The sequence below is a fragment of the Asterias rubens genome, chromosome 13 (assembly GCF_902459465.1).
Source record: "Asterias rubens chromosome 13, eAstRub1.3, whole genome shotgun sequence".
NCBI lineage: Eukaryota > Metazoa > Echinodermata > Asteroidea > Forcipulatida > Asteriidae > Asterias > Asterias rubens.
Genome location: NC_047074.1, coordinates 8,329,551 through 8,343,866, shown reverse-complemented (window position 1 = coordinate 8,343,866; position 14,316 = coordinate 8,329,551). Strand labels below are relative to the sequence as shown.

General features: G+C 38.2%; 2 protein-coding genes across 6 annotated transcripts in view; one reads left to right on the top strand and one right to left on the bottom strand.

Annotated features, from left to right (window-relative positions):
- The window catches only part of LOC117298525 (telomerase reverse transcriptase-like), a 29,419-nt gene that overhangs the window by 4,883 nt on the left and 10,220 nt on the right, over positions 1 to 14,316 (bottom strand). For all 5 annotated transcript variants that reach the window (XM_033781824.1, XM_033781822.1, XM_033781827.1 and 2 more), the window contains 11 exons: positions 14,177 to 14,314; positions 13,501 to 13,597; positions 12,277 to 12,314; positions 11,378 to 11,503; positions 10,391 to 10,548; positions 9,533 to 9,629; positions 8,578 to 8,757; positions 7,208 to 7,282; positions 1,732 to 1,857; positions 976 to 1,060; positions 314 to 412 (listed from right to left, as the gene is read on the bottom strand). In XM_033781824.1, coding sequence (XP_033637715.1) covers positions 314 to 412; positions 976 to 1,060; positions 1,732 to 1,857; positions 7,208 to 7,282; positions 8,578 to 8,757; positions 9,533 to 9,629; positions 10,391 to 10,548; positions 11,378 to 11,503; positions 12,277 to 12,314; positions 13,501 to 13,597; positions 14,177 to 14,314 — 1,219 coding nt within the window. The remainder of the gene's footprint in view (positions 1 to 313; positions 413 to 975; positions 1,061 to 1,731; positions 1,858 to 7,207; positions 7,283 to 8,577; positions 8,758 to 9,532; positions 9,630 to 10,390; positions 10,549 to 11,377; positions 11,504 to 12,276; positions 12,315 to 13,500; positions 13,598 to 14,176; positions 14,315 to 14,316) is intronic.
- On the top strand, positions 4,012 to 6,261 carry LOC117298526 (tripartite motif-containing protein 3-like). Its single transcript, XM_033781828.1, has 2 exons — positions 4,012 to 4,393; positions 4,840 to 6,261. The coding sequence occupies exon 2, from the start codon at positions 4,867 to 4,869 to the stop codon at positions 5,752 to 5,754; it is 888 nt and encodes a 295-aa protein (XP_033637719.1). The 5' UTR covers positions 4,012 to 4,393; positions 4,840 to 4,866; the 3' UTR covers positions 5,755 to 6,261.

The window sequence follows — 14,316 nt, the reverse complement described above, 5'->3', positions numbered from 1 at the left end:
CAATGTCAGGCATGTATTGGAGAAGGCTCTTCTGCTCTTCTGCTCGGTCTCCTGCTTTACTTTTTGTCCAATGCTCCAAGAGAAGGTTGCGTTAAGAAGAACGAAGGTTGCGAATTGATTGATGTTTCTGAAGCCCGACACTGATGTTCACTGAATATTTCAGCATGAGTGTGTTACATAAAAACTTCCATTGTAGCTAAGCAGCTCTATGAAATTGGGTCCAGGAAACAAACTGAAACTCTGATGAACCAATTTTGTAATATGACCTACAACATGAAGTAAATCTAGCTAAAATCTCTTGATTGATCCTTACCTGATGGTTCTAATCTCTTCACTTCTTTCCCGTCATGAACAAAAGCAAAGTTGGTCAGCGTCTTTGCCGTGTTGGTATGGCAACCATAACTCGGCAGGCCTTGAAAAAAGCAAAGAAACAACGTTTAATTAGAGCCATCATCAGGAGCAGATTCAGAGGGGGAGTGGGGGGGGGGGTCTGGGCATCCATCTTGTGTACATTCTTGTGGATCTATGTCATAGATCGCACACATACTTTTGAAGCTGCCATTTTGGTGACCACATCCTAAGACCTTAGCTTACATGTGGTGCAAGTTTCAAGTCGTGCCTCAATGGCGTGATATACCATAATGTCCTCTGTACAATACACAGCTTATCTGACTTTTATAGGTCCAAAAATATCACTGCGTCTCATTTAATAGTGCACCTCCCTTATCTGACATCGCTTTACTTCATTGTGATGATCTTGGTGTGAAATCTTTTTGTTTACTGTAAAATATTGATTTTTCATCCAGAGTAATGCTGTTTGTTATCATTTTATTAAAATCAAACTTAAACCTACACTCCTATCCATTTGGTTCACAGGGCGCAGATTATACAAGCCATTCGTAATTAGCCCTATTATAAGGCCACTGCCCTCTGTAAGGAGACTACTGAAACAAGATGATAAACATGGTGACGTACCATTGAGAAGCAGGGTTAGAAATCTCTGGGCATTCTCAAGATGAGGAGTCACAAAGAGGAAATCATCCAAGAGACGCATCAAGAGCTAATCAAAGAAATCAAATCCAATCATATCAAATCAACCAAATCAAAACAAATCAAATCAAATCAAGTCAAATAAAAAATTAAAAAATCAAATAAAAATAATCAAATCAAATCAAATCAAATCATATACAAAACAATACAAAAACTATTCAATTTCTTCATGTTTTTTTGTCTTCCAATTTAACATTCTTGACTGTTATATATTGTTTTTGAACAGCTCTATTCTTCTACACCCCCGGGCAAAGTCCTTTGTCAGTTGATGGATTATGCCTACTACTACGATTTTTCTCAAACTAACATTTAATTTTTTATTTGTTTTACTTGAATTGACTTTAAAAAAAAATTTCAAGCGTTAGATCTAAAACAGAATCCTTTTAAAAGGTATAAATCGAAAAAACAATTTGTAATGGTATTTATTTACAACAAAATATACTTCTCACAGTTAGTTTTAAGAAAATATTTGAAAAAAGGATGCTTGGAATGTTTTAACACAACATAAGAGTGGATTTTAAAACAAAAGATGTCCACATCGAGTAGGGACTTGAAACACTATATGGACTTACAACACTTTCGTAAAGTGTTATTTTCAGTGTTGACACCATGATTTTCCTTAAAGGAATGTCCACAGAGTGACTCAGCACCATCGTGAGCTTTTGGGGTAGGCATACTGACCTCATCTTTCCCATAATAGGGCAAGTGTTCTTTTTCCATGGCAGCGTAGAAATAGTTACAGAGGAAAGATGAAATGATGGATCCTTGGGGGATGCCCTTCTTTTTCAAGAAATGAGATCCGGCAAACTGCATCAAAAAGGAAAAACATGCAGGCAGTTCAATGGTCGACATTTCAGAGGCTAGAAGCAGACTTGGTGGGTATTTACACAGTTCTAAGCGGGCACAATTTTTATCATTGACAAAACCACAATTTCTAACACTCTCCTGAAGACAAGCAGATACTGTTCGAACAATGAGACCACATCAGCTCTTTTCAGAGCCAACACTCCCTCAAAAGATATATTATACATGGATGTACCCGTAAGTTTACGATTTAGTATTTATAGTTACTTCTTATTCGCCACACCATGCAAAGCTTCAAACACCATTGACAAAACCCACGGTCACAATGTCTCGAGCCGAGTTCGGCTCGAGTAGCGTCAACTATATATCATTTAATCCATGAACAATTATCAAATATGCTTCTAATCTGTACCCAACTTCATTGACAAAAAAACAGAGAGAGATAAAGAGTTTTTGGCTATATATTGTAAGTTTTTGTTAGTGAAAATAACTCAATTTAATTCAATAATTTGTTTGTCATTTTAGAAGTACACGAAATTCCTTTCATTATGATCGATAATAACGCGAATTCAGAAGTGTAAAAATATCAACATTACAATTAAATGATAAACAAACATACTGTCAAGAGGTGACTGTATTCTTTACATAATTTAATTTAATTTCTTCATTTATTTGGGTATTGTGCCCCAGTGGAATAGCCAACTCCCAAAAAGTTTGCCCAGAAGTTTGCAAGTATTAAACGTATTCAAAGATTAGGCAAGGCATATGCTAATGTATGTTCTGTGCTCTGTGCATGTGAGCAAGCATGCATGGGCGACTTTGTATGGGCACAAGTATATGTGTGTAGAAAGATATATGCATACAGCACTGCAGGAGCAGCCACACCCAGACAGACTTTGGGTGGGAGAACATGCTGTTTGGAGATTGCTGAGTGCGGTTATGATTGAGGCAGTGTGGAATGCCTTGGGTATAGCCCATCTTCAAAGGATAAGAAGCCAGTTGGAGTACCGTAAGTTGCATTTATTTATCTCATTTTCTGTACATAGTTTGTCAAAGAGATTTATGTAGGTTGTGGCCTGCATTTACATTTTTGTATCAGAGGATAAAGGGGAGGAAATTTCATTTGTAATTTTCCAGCATGGAGTTTTGTGGAAAAAGCTTTTGCCTGGATATTATAGGGCAACTGACACGTCATGTACCTGCTATTTTATTTCTGTGAAATTCTGGCGACAGTTAGCCTTATTTTTAGTGTGACAAGGTTGTTGAAAATATATTTTATTTACTTGTAAAAGAGGTTCCTCGGTCAGGGCCAAGTGAAGCTAAGAGCAGACTAGAACTGGAGTGGAGGAAGCAAGGGATAACTTTCCGTATGGCGCCACCCCTTTTTTTTCAAAAAGGGGTATCTCATTGAGGTAATTTAGGTACTATATTATTTCATACCGAATGAAAAAGTGGTAGCGCCACACGGAAACTTTTCTGAATCAAGCCTGTGTGGCACCATGTTTCTACCTCCATGGTGGCACTATCGTGGTAAGCAGTTTCCTGTTGAGGAACTGCCCCATCGTTGATTCTCCCCCAAGATGTCCTGAGTGGACATTGTCCCTTGTGGACATCGCCCTGTGTGGGCAAAGGAGGCAACTCCTCTTCCTTGCTTCAGCCAGCTGATTCAGCTAAGCACCAGTGTAGTTTTGTGGGAACTTGGAGGAACACCCAGACGTTTGTTGTGACAAGCACAACTAAGTAAAGCTAACAACTAAGTAAAGCTAACCAAGGATAATTCATTCTCTGCAATTAACCAACTTCACTGTAAGGTCCACACCCTGGGATAATCCGACCCATGGTGTGACACACATCATAAACAAGTTTAAATAGCATCCACATTAATGTTTTCTTCTAAAGTAGATATATCGGAATGTCACCCATCCCAAATCCAAACCCCGTCCATACACAACAGAGCATTTTTAATACAGAGAAACAAATCGTAAATTTGTGTCTGGATCTGGACTTCCTCAAATAATTGACACCAAGAGGTGAACACGACGTCCTCCGCCAAAGAGGAAGTATAGCAAGCATGATAGCAGCTTGATTACACCATCACTTCCTTACCAAAACACCACAAGCTATCTGATTATTGATAACATAACACTAGATATTTAAAACAGTTCCTGTTTTTTTTTTACATTTCATGAAAATCCTCATCTTCCTATACTGTGCAGAAATCCCCTTTGAAGTATAACCGCATGTTAGGGACTTATACTCAACAATGTATGAAAGTCTTCACTTCAGTTCTGTTTCGTCATCAGGAAGTGTAAGATTTTCAAGTACTTGCTTAATGTTTCGCCTATGTTTTTCAGTGAATAATCAGACAACCAGTTCACTTGTCCATTCACTAGTCCATATTTCACTGTGAGTAGTGATGCTTTACAATGCTGAACTAGCCAGCTTGAAAACTTGGACAGAGTTCTGATCAGCTAGTGCTTGGCTAGCTGGACCAAGGCTACGAGAGAACATTGTTCTGTTTTCTGGACAAGTGTGAAATGTAAGTATTTAGTCTATATGCTTTTGTATAAATAAATTAATACTTGTAACATTTCTGCTGAAGTTTCATACTGACAATTTAGTTTTTGGGTTTTTTCTTCCCGAAAATATTTATTTGCTAGATTTTTGCTGAAGTGTTACATGTAGGTTGAAGTACTTATTCCGGTTTTTTTTTGTACGAAAATATTTATTTATTTCTTCTATTTCTTCTGAAGAAGTACGATATGGAGATAGTCAAAAAAAAAAAAATCGTTTTTGTTTCTTCAAAAACATTTATTTGCTACGATTGTGCCCCAAATACATGAGATTTAATTACATTTTTGGGTTGTTGACAATTCACAATTTGTGGTTTTAAGACTAAGCTTACTGTTGAAACTTTCGATTAGTTTTCATAAACTCTGTCGCCCTTTTGTTAATTATTCTTCATTTGTTTCAACTCTAATTTAGAATATTGATCTGAAGTTTCAATTCAAAATGGAGAACAAAGGCACAGAGACGTATACGGGTCAGGAGGTCAACAAAGGCCAACTGGAGGGTCAGGGGTCATCAAAGAAATGGAGTTTGAAGACGGAGATTACTCGAGGGGTTGATCCGATGAAGAACCTGGTCGGATATTGCACTGAGATATCCGTCTTCTCTGATGGTGACATCATCATTGCAGACAACGGTCGTAGCGTGTTGGTCACTCTAAACGCCGAGGGTCAACTTCATGAGGTCAAGTCGGCAAAAAACCAACCTGACACTGGTGACCTCACTGGAGTTACGGTCAACAAGGAAGACCAAATACTCATCCTGGAAAACCAAACGATCAAGATCTTCAGTCGGAGCGGCGAGTTCATACGCGAGTTTACGACTAGCCTGATGAAAACATCGTATGCTATCCCAACATGCATTACAGTTGATGATGGCAAAGGTCATATAGCTGTTGGAGACGAGGTCAATGGGGTGATACACCTCTTTGACCCTGACGGCGCACACATCGTAAGCATCATCGCTAAAATGATCGGGGACTACCTCACTGTCGGTAGCAAACAGAATTTTCTGTACACCGATTTCCATGCAAGGAAACTACTGTCTATTGACGATCACGGTAATGCGTTATTCACTGTGAATACAGTGGATGAACACAATAAGCCAATCCAGCCGTGTGGTGTGTGCTGCGACAGCAACGGAGACATCTACATCTCCGCACAGACCGGCGCCAAGATGGACCAAGGCGAGATTCACCACTTTGACCCCGAGGGGAAGTACAAAGGTCGGGTCATCAGCGGACTGAAAAACCCTTTTGGAATTGCTTTCACACCTTCTGGTGGCCTCGTGGTGGCTGATGGTCTCTCAGTGAAAATATTTTGCTATATGTGATATGACCCCCCGAATATCACTCTGAAACATCGACTACTGCAAAGCCATCTGTAGCTACAGGTTGTCAGATTGCCAAACTACAACAAATCCAAAACCACGCAGCCCACTTAATAACTGGATGTAGAAAATTCAAACACATCATGCCCATCCTTCAACAATTCCATTGCCTTTCCGTTTCTGACAGAATCAAGTTCAAAATAATGCTCTTTGTCTGGAAATGCCTTCACTCCTCAGCACCTGTCTATCTCAACAACCTTCTCTCCATTTATCATCGCGACAGCTGACTCCATAAACTGTTTGACACAACAACACTTACTCCCACCATCTGTAAGAAAGTGGTTGGTCAGGGTGCTTTTGGATATAGCGACCCCCCACCTATGGAACAAACTCCCTCCAGAAATCCGCTAGCCTGACTCAATCATGAAATTCAAAAAATTGTTCAGGGCCTTGATCTAGTGTCTAGGATATGTGCGCTTTATAAGAACTTTGTACATGTATTATTATTTTTATTATTTTTATTATTATTATTATTATTATTATTATTATTATTTCATTTTATCACAGCATGCAAAAGAAATATCTCATTTTCCTTTGTGCCGGTAACTCCTCGAGCCGGGCTACGTCCCGTAGCCTTAGATCTCAAGGGTCTTTCTCAGGATCCTCGCTGTTCCCAAAAGCGCTGCCTTCTGTAATAGATCTACCCTCACATTTGTCCCTATTTCATCTAGATGTTTCCCCAGTGCTTTGGGAATGGTGCCAAGTGCTCCAACCACCACGGGGACTACTTTTACCTTTACCTGCCAAATCTTACGAAGTTCCCTGGCCAGGTCCTGGTACTTCTCGATCTTTTCCATCTCCTTCGAAGCTACCCTTATATCACCTGGCACCGCTATGTCAATGAGATGACACATCTTCTTCGTCTTATCTAATAGCACAACATCCGGACGCCATTAATATACCCATTAAAGCTTTGAACCAAAAATACCCAGCTCTTTTAACTCTTTTTACCCATTAAGAGCTGGGTATTTTTGGTTCAAAGCTTTAATTATTATTATTATTATTATTATTATTATTATTATTATTATTATTGTTATTATTATTATTATTATTATTATTATTATTATTATTATTATTATTATTATTATTATTATTATTATTATTATTATTATTATTATTATTATTATTATTATTATTAATAATAAGACTTGTAATGCGCACATATCCACCCTGCTGGTTGTTCAAGGCGCAGTAAATAAAATTATCATTATTATTATTATTATTATTATTAAATACTACTGAGTTTCGAATTAAAGGCAACCCAAATCAGCAAGATAAAGTTAAGAGAAAAAAAGAATTTTTTCTAATACAGAATTTTGATAAAGTTAAAAGAGCTGGGTATTTTTGGTTCAAAGCTTTAAGTAACAATGTTACTTTTGTAACATGAACAACATACCTTGACTATGTTCCATTCAACATGCTGGGACATTGTGTTCAATAAGGTCTCTGCAGTTGTACGAAAACTGGTCACCTGCAGAATTAAAGTCAATTATGGTTCACCAGAACGAGACTACAGAATGAATACTATAATGATTGAACTTAAGTAGGTTTGAAACTTTGCATGGTGGAAATACGATATAGAAAGGTTTGCGGTAACACTGTGTAATAACTCTAATGAGTTATAATAATCTCTAATGAGTTGGGGTGGTTCTGAAAAGAACCGTTGGTTTCAACTCACTGTTTCGATCAGTATGCTCTGATCGTCTTCTGGAGAAAGACGATCAGAGCATACTGATTGAAACGTCGAGTTGAAACCAACGGTTCTTTTCAGAACCACCCCAACTCATTAGAGATAGTCGTTACATGGTGTTACTGCAAACCCTTTTATATGATTGAACTTGCAAAATGAAAATCATAAAAATTTATATGAACAGAGGAATACTACAGAGTAAAGACTAGATTAAACATGATAGATTTTGCAGATGAAGTCTGCAGAACAAAACATAATTAAAAGAGTAATACAGAATGAAGACTGGATTGGGCGATAGTGGTTGACCTTGCAAAATTTGTAGTGTACAGAATAAAGCCCACCATTATTCACCACAAGAATACTACAGAATGAAGACTTTGTTGGATGTTAACAATCAAACATACAACATGAAGTCTACCGAACACAACCAATATAACAATTTTGAAAAACCAAAGAATAAACAGGGTGGTTAAAAAAGTGATCCCACTTTTGAAAGTTGTTTTCTCCTACTTTACTTTCGAGCTTTGTTCTTATGTTTTATGAAAGTGGTGACTGAAAGTGGAAATCAGTTTATTTGTCTTATATCATATGCAAAAGTGATTTGTCCATGGAGATTATCCTACCTCCGCTTGACTTATACTTCTGAATACACATCAACAAAAGCATCTTCTCTTTTAATAGATGTTAAATTTGCATCGGGGATAAAGAATATAAGTTTTTGGTTTTTACCCATACACCGATGTGTGTTAGCACTGTATACTCAGTACTTCCCCCCCCCCCCCCCCCCGAGTCCTTTTTTTCCTATTATATCGTTGCGATACCCGCTGCCAAAACATAGGATTGGAACTGCTTCTAGCTACCGGGCAACCTCGGCAGTCTAGTTGGTAAGACACTGCTCTAAAATGGCAAGGGTCGTGGGTTCGAATCCCACCCGAGTAACATGCCTGTGATATGTTTTCACAGGACTCGGGAAAGTACTGAGTAAACAGTGCTAACACACATCTTCCCTTTTGTATTACTTTAAATATCAATCAATACCTTAAAAATAAAAACACTAAGATTGAAAAATGAATTACCCGATTAACAAAGATCGTGTTCTTCAAGCGTTCCTCTTTGGCCATTTGCAACAGTAGTAACGACAAGGGGTCTACAAACTGCGTCATCAAGAAGGCATTCTTGTGAAATCTCTTTCTTGGTTGTCCTCTCCAGTTGGCCACAGTAGCGTAGTTGTAAATAACAAACCAGTATCTGTCATGCTATGGGGTGGAGGACAATGTGGAGAACATAATGAGACTTTAGCCCCTTTCACACGAGACCAATTTAGCAAGGGTCCCTTGCTAAATTGTAGCATAGTTGTAAATAACAAATCAGTAAATGTCATGCTAAGTGACAGGGGATCGGGACAATGGGGAGAACATTTCAGACAAGGGTAGGATTTTGAAGACTTGTTTCAACAGGTAATATTGCAAACTCGTTCGGTGCCCTCTCTTTTACGTGTTTTGAACCTAAAATGCACAGCTTTTTTAGATTTTGTGTAAAAACAAAAAAGAATATTTCCAACCAAACAAAGTGTATCTTTCTGATTTGTGTTGCCTTGGTATATCCCAGTCAATAGTGCTTCTTGAGTGATAATGCCCCCTTGTGATAACTGGGTCGAATATGTATGATTTATGAAAAAATGTTGGTATACATTAAATATATCGTACATACAACATTAGCATTGAAAGAGATAAAGATGCTATGTCAGATTTTTTTGCCGATTTGACCCAAACATTTTTATTTAAAATTCAATAGGTATTTTGATAGGGGTCGAGAAAGTTACAAGCTTTCATTTGAGCCATTGCTCAAAATTAGTTTTTGTCGGGATCCCGACAATATATCACGTGACCAACTATTTTTCGTTAGAGCAGGTGGTACCATTCACTAAAATTTTTTTCTCTATTTTTTAATGTTTGGGGCCAAAAATCTGACATAGCATCTTTAATGTTTTGCAAAGTTTTACTGAAAATACACAGTGACTGAGTGACTTACCTCAGCTCGTAGTACATTAGCAATTACACCTCGGAGCTCAGAATGAGGAATAGAATCAAAACATTCCATGATGTCCACCTTCACAAAGTAAAGAGGCCTGCGTCGGGGTTGAAAAATAATGCAACCAAAAATAAGACAAAAAATAACAATTTTACAGCAATTACTGACATGGTATAACCACTTAAGCCAAACTTTTTAAAGCCATTAACAGACCATAAAACAAATTGCTTAGAAAATATTGAGGTCCTTTTTCTTCATATTTAGTAGATGTTATTTTTGCATTTGGGATAAAGAATATTATTTGTTTTTACCCTTACACAGATTTGTATAAATTACTTTATTTTCAGTACTTTCCAAAGTTCTTTGATAAAAAGAATCCACAGGCAAATCACTTGGGTGTTATTCAAACCATCGACCTTTAATAATAAGAATAACAAATTCTTATATGGTGCATTTCACAAAAAACCATATCGATGCACTTTACATTAGTCCCCTGGTCATTGGGCCAATAAAACTCCCTTTAATCTTTCTCAGCTCCCATTAGGGTGTATACAGCCCCGAGCTGCTGCGGCGCTCCGAAAGCTTTTCATTCTCAATATCAACCTCTACCCTCGCAGGTACCCATTTATACCCCATGGTGAAGAGAAGCAATTATAGTAAAGTATCTTGCTCAAGGACACAAGTGTCACAACCGGGATTCGAACCCACACTCCGGTGACTTAGCACTTGAATTCGATGCTCTTAACCACTCGGCCACGACACTCTAATGCTAGAGCTGATGTCATACCACTGGGCCCTCGAGCTAGCCAGATGGCTAGAGGCAGTTCAAATGCTTTTAGGCTAACACTACAGCATTACCTGTCGGACTGCTTCCTGGTCTCCGAGACAAACCGCTTCCACTTTGGATACGCATCGCTGACTCCAAAGAGCGATGAGCCGAGTTGAGATGGAGTATGGTGTCGGAACATTCTTAAGACGTTGTAAATGTTTTCCAACGGGTTGTAGACTTTGCGAGTCTGAAGTATAAAAGGACACAATTAAACAAAAGTCAGGACCACCCACCCACCCCCCAAAAAGGAAACACCCCCCCCCCAAAAAAAAAAATAATAATAATAAGCTAGCTATGGAAACACAGTGAAAATGGTCTCTTACAGTAAAAGAACAAAACTGAATAATGTGGTATAAATGCCTCGTCATTAAGAAGATTTGTTTATACTAACATTTTGAAACAAGATTCGGTGTGCATCAAAGTGAACAGACTTTAGTTACTAAGGAGGGATGCCATGTAGCATGCCGGCATAGGTGGCATGGGTAGCAAGTGCGTAAAGCACTCGCCTCTCACCAATGTGACCCTGGTTCGATTCTCAACTAAGTCAATATTTGAGTAGAGTTGTGCATTGGTTCTATCCTGAGGATTTTCTTTGGGCCCTCCAGGTTTTCCTCCTCACCCCCCTGGATAAATCAAACACTTTACATGTCTGGCACCGTGTTCATATGGGACAATGTGGCTGGCTGCTAGAGGTGCCCTTGCATGCTTGCTTCTCAAACATATTGTAGTCCCGTCCTTGGAAATAGACCGATCCATTAAGCTCCGCCCCATTGCATATTGACCAATCACAACGCAACGAAGGTCCGACAAACAAGGTCCGACATGCATACGCGTATCTTGGCGCGCGCGGCAGAGTTGTGCAGAAAGGCATTGGAGAGCCCCACGTGTTCTTGCTCACAAGTGCGTCGTGGGCGGAGCCTACCGGATCGGTCTATTCAGCTTCTCAGCTGAAAGCAACTTGATGATTAGCCACCCAAATTATTATTATTATGACTATTATAGAAATCAAGCCAAACCTTTTGGCCAGCTTTTGCTCCTTTTGCAGGCAGTGTGATCAGCCTCAAACTGTTCTTCTTAGGAATGAATCGAAGCGATGAACATTCCTGAACTCCACTGACCGACAAGTAACTCTCGGCTTCCCTCTGTAAATCAAAAGCAAATTTAAAAGGGTTTGGATAGGTTTTTGTTGGACACACAACACAATGTCCACAGATTTACATTAAACTCACACAGTTTGAAAATATATACTGACGGAAGAAAGCTTCCCTTAAAATATTACTTGATGAGGTGCTGTGGTTTTTGTTGATGATAGTAGAAGACTTAAATGTCATAAATGTCAAATGTAATATTTGATGAGAAATTTATTCATCTAATTTCGTGTTTGGACTTCATCTCTCAGTGAGCGTTATATTTATTAATTTTTTGTTTTGCATCGATGTCATGCAAAATGTGTAATCGGTTTTTCACTATTTTCTAGAGGCTAAAATATAGGATTCAAACAGCCTCTGGTTACCGGGCAATCTCTGTGGTCTAGTTGGTAAGACACTGCTCTAGGATTGCAAAGGTCGTGGGTTAGAATCCCACCAGAGTAATATGCCTGTGACTTTTTTCCACAGAACTCGGCAAAGATCTGAGTATAAGGCTTTACAGTGCTAACACACATCAGTGTAATGTTAAAACCAAAATTAATACTCTGTAAAACTTTTTAAGTCAAACACAAAAAGAAAACTTATGATAAAACGTAGGTTCTTGTAATAGCCTAATCCAACACAATCCTCTACTTGTTAAGACATATATCATTCAATAACACAAGCATAAAAGGGCCATAAACAATTAATGAGCACTCTCTTTTTGAAAGCAGTTTGACAAATTACATTATGAATAAAAATTAACAATGAATAAAAAGAAGTCTTACACTTGTTATCTCTTTAATTTTCCCAGAAGCTCTGCAATCTAAAAAACAAATAAAATGTAAGTTCTGAAAATAACATTTTAAAGAGTAAATCCTTTTAATCTGAGACCTCTTGCTTTGCATGCTGTTAAAGTGGTGACTCTTTCAAAATCTCTCAAGATAAATGATTTTTGTTTGGTTTTGAGTGTGGTTTTGAAATGCTATTTTTGTTATAAATCTTTGACTGTATTTCAGACAGTTTTTCTGGAGAAGTGCAGCATCAGCAAGAATTGTATTGGGTGTACTGTCATGGCTGAGCGGATGAGAGCATCAAATTCAAGTTAGTTCTGGTGATTTAGTCAGGGTGTGGGTTTGAAATCCTGCTATGACACTTGTGTCCTTGAGCAAGACATTTCACTATAATTGCTTCTCTTCACACAGGAGTATAAATGGGTACATGCGAGGGTAGAGGTTGATATTGTGTTTGAAAAGCCACTGGAGCACCATCTGCAGCTCGGGGCTGTATGCTCTCTAGGGAGCTGAGAAAGATTGCAAGAATGTTATTGGCCCAATGATCAGGGTACTAATGTAAAGCGCATTGATATTATTATTGTATATACTATATGAGGTGCTTCCAAATTAAAGGTTTACATTTTGTTGTCAGTGTACAGAGTTACTTATTTCATTTTTCATTTCTAAACATACACAAAACCATCTGAAGACTGTGTGAATAAACCATTACATGGTGCTTAAGGATTAGGTCTTATATCTCAAAATTCGCCCCAAACCTTGCAGTAAAAAAACCTGGCGCTTTGTATCCTTTGGCAAAAGGCAGGTTATAAATATGGTTATTATTATTATTTATTATTAATAATAATAATAATAATAACATGCATTTATATAGCGCTTAATACAAGGTTTCTAAGCGCTGAACAGGAAGTGTATGATAACAAAAGAAAGACAATTAAAAGTGGGATGAAATAGCAGAAACTGAACAGACCAGATGGATTTAAATAAGTGTGTTTTTAGAGCAGTTTTAAATGAGTCCAGTGAAGATGAGGCACGGATAGGAACGGGGAGATTGTTTCAAAGAGTGGGAGTGCGATTGAGAAGGATCGGTTTCCATAGCGAGTGCGAGGGATAGGACCAGAGTTGAATTCCAGGTGGGCTGTAGAAGATGGTCGGAGAACACGAGTTGTAGGCTGCTTTTTTTGTTATTAAGGTGTACCTCTTGTTTAAAAATCTCACCTTCCAATGCCAGCTTCTCTAGGCCACTCCATGTGGTTTTACGGTAGTAGACAATTCCAGTGCGAGATGTTGATGTCTCTGTAATATAGAAGGCACTCTAGCAAAAAAAAAAAAAAGGATCACTGATGACTAAACTTTTGGAAACTTATTACCTGAACAATTGATAGCGACTTGACCAATCATAATCAACCATTGTAGTTTGTAGAAGGTGAAAGATAATGAGTTGATCAATCAGCATTAAGGATACAAAGTCGCTGTAAGTAGAATGGTAATGATTTGACCAATCAGCAGTAAGGATACAAATTTGCTGTAAGTAGAAAGGTAATGAGTTGACCAATCAGCATTAAGGATACACATTTGTGTATGAAGAAAGGGAATGAGTTGACCAATCGGCATCAAGGATACCAATTGGCTGTAAGAAGACATGGAATGAGTTGACCAATTAGCATGAAGGTTACTAATTCTCTGTACAAGACAGGTAACGAATTGACCAACCAACATCAAGGACTCTTGTTTGCTGTAAGAAGAAAGGTAGTCAGTTGATCAACCAAATTCAAGGAATCTAGTTGGCTGAAAATTTAGAGATCAGCAATAAAGGATTCTAGTGTTTTTTCCAGGTACACTTCAAAACCAGCATGATAACGTAATTTAAGTTTTCTTTTTGTCATGTACCTACCCTGATCAGAGAAATGACAAACTGCGACATGATCCACGACATGACAGTCTTTATCATCTTGTCTTTGGTCATTACGACAGAGTGGCAACAAGGGTGATCCTTTACCGCCTGGTGGACGGCCCACTTCAGGTCCGCTGTCT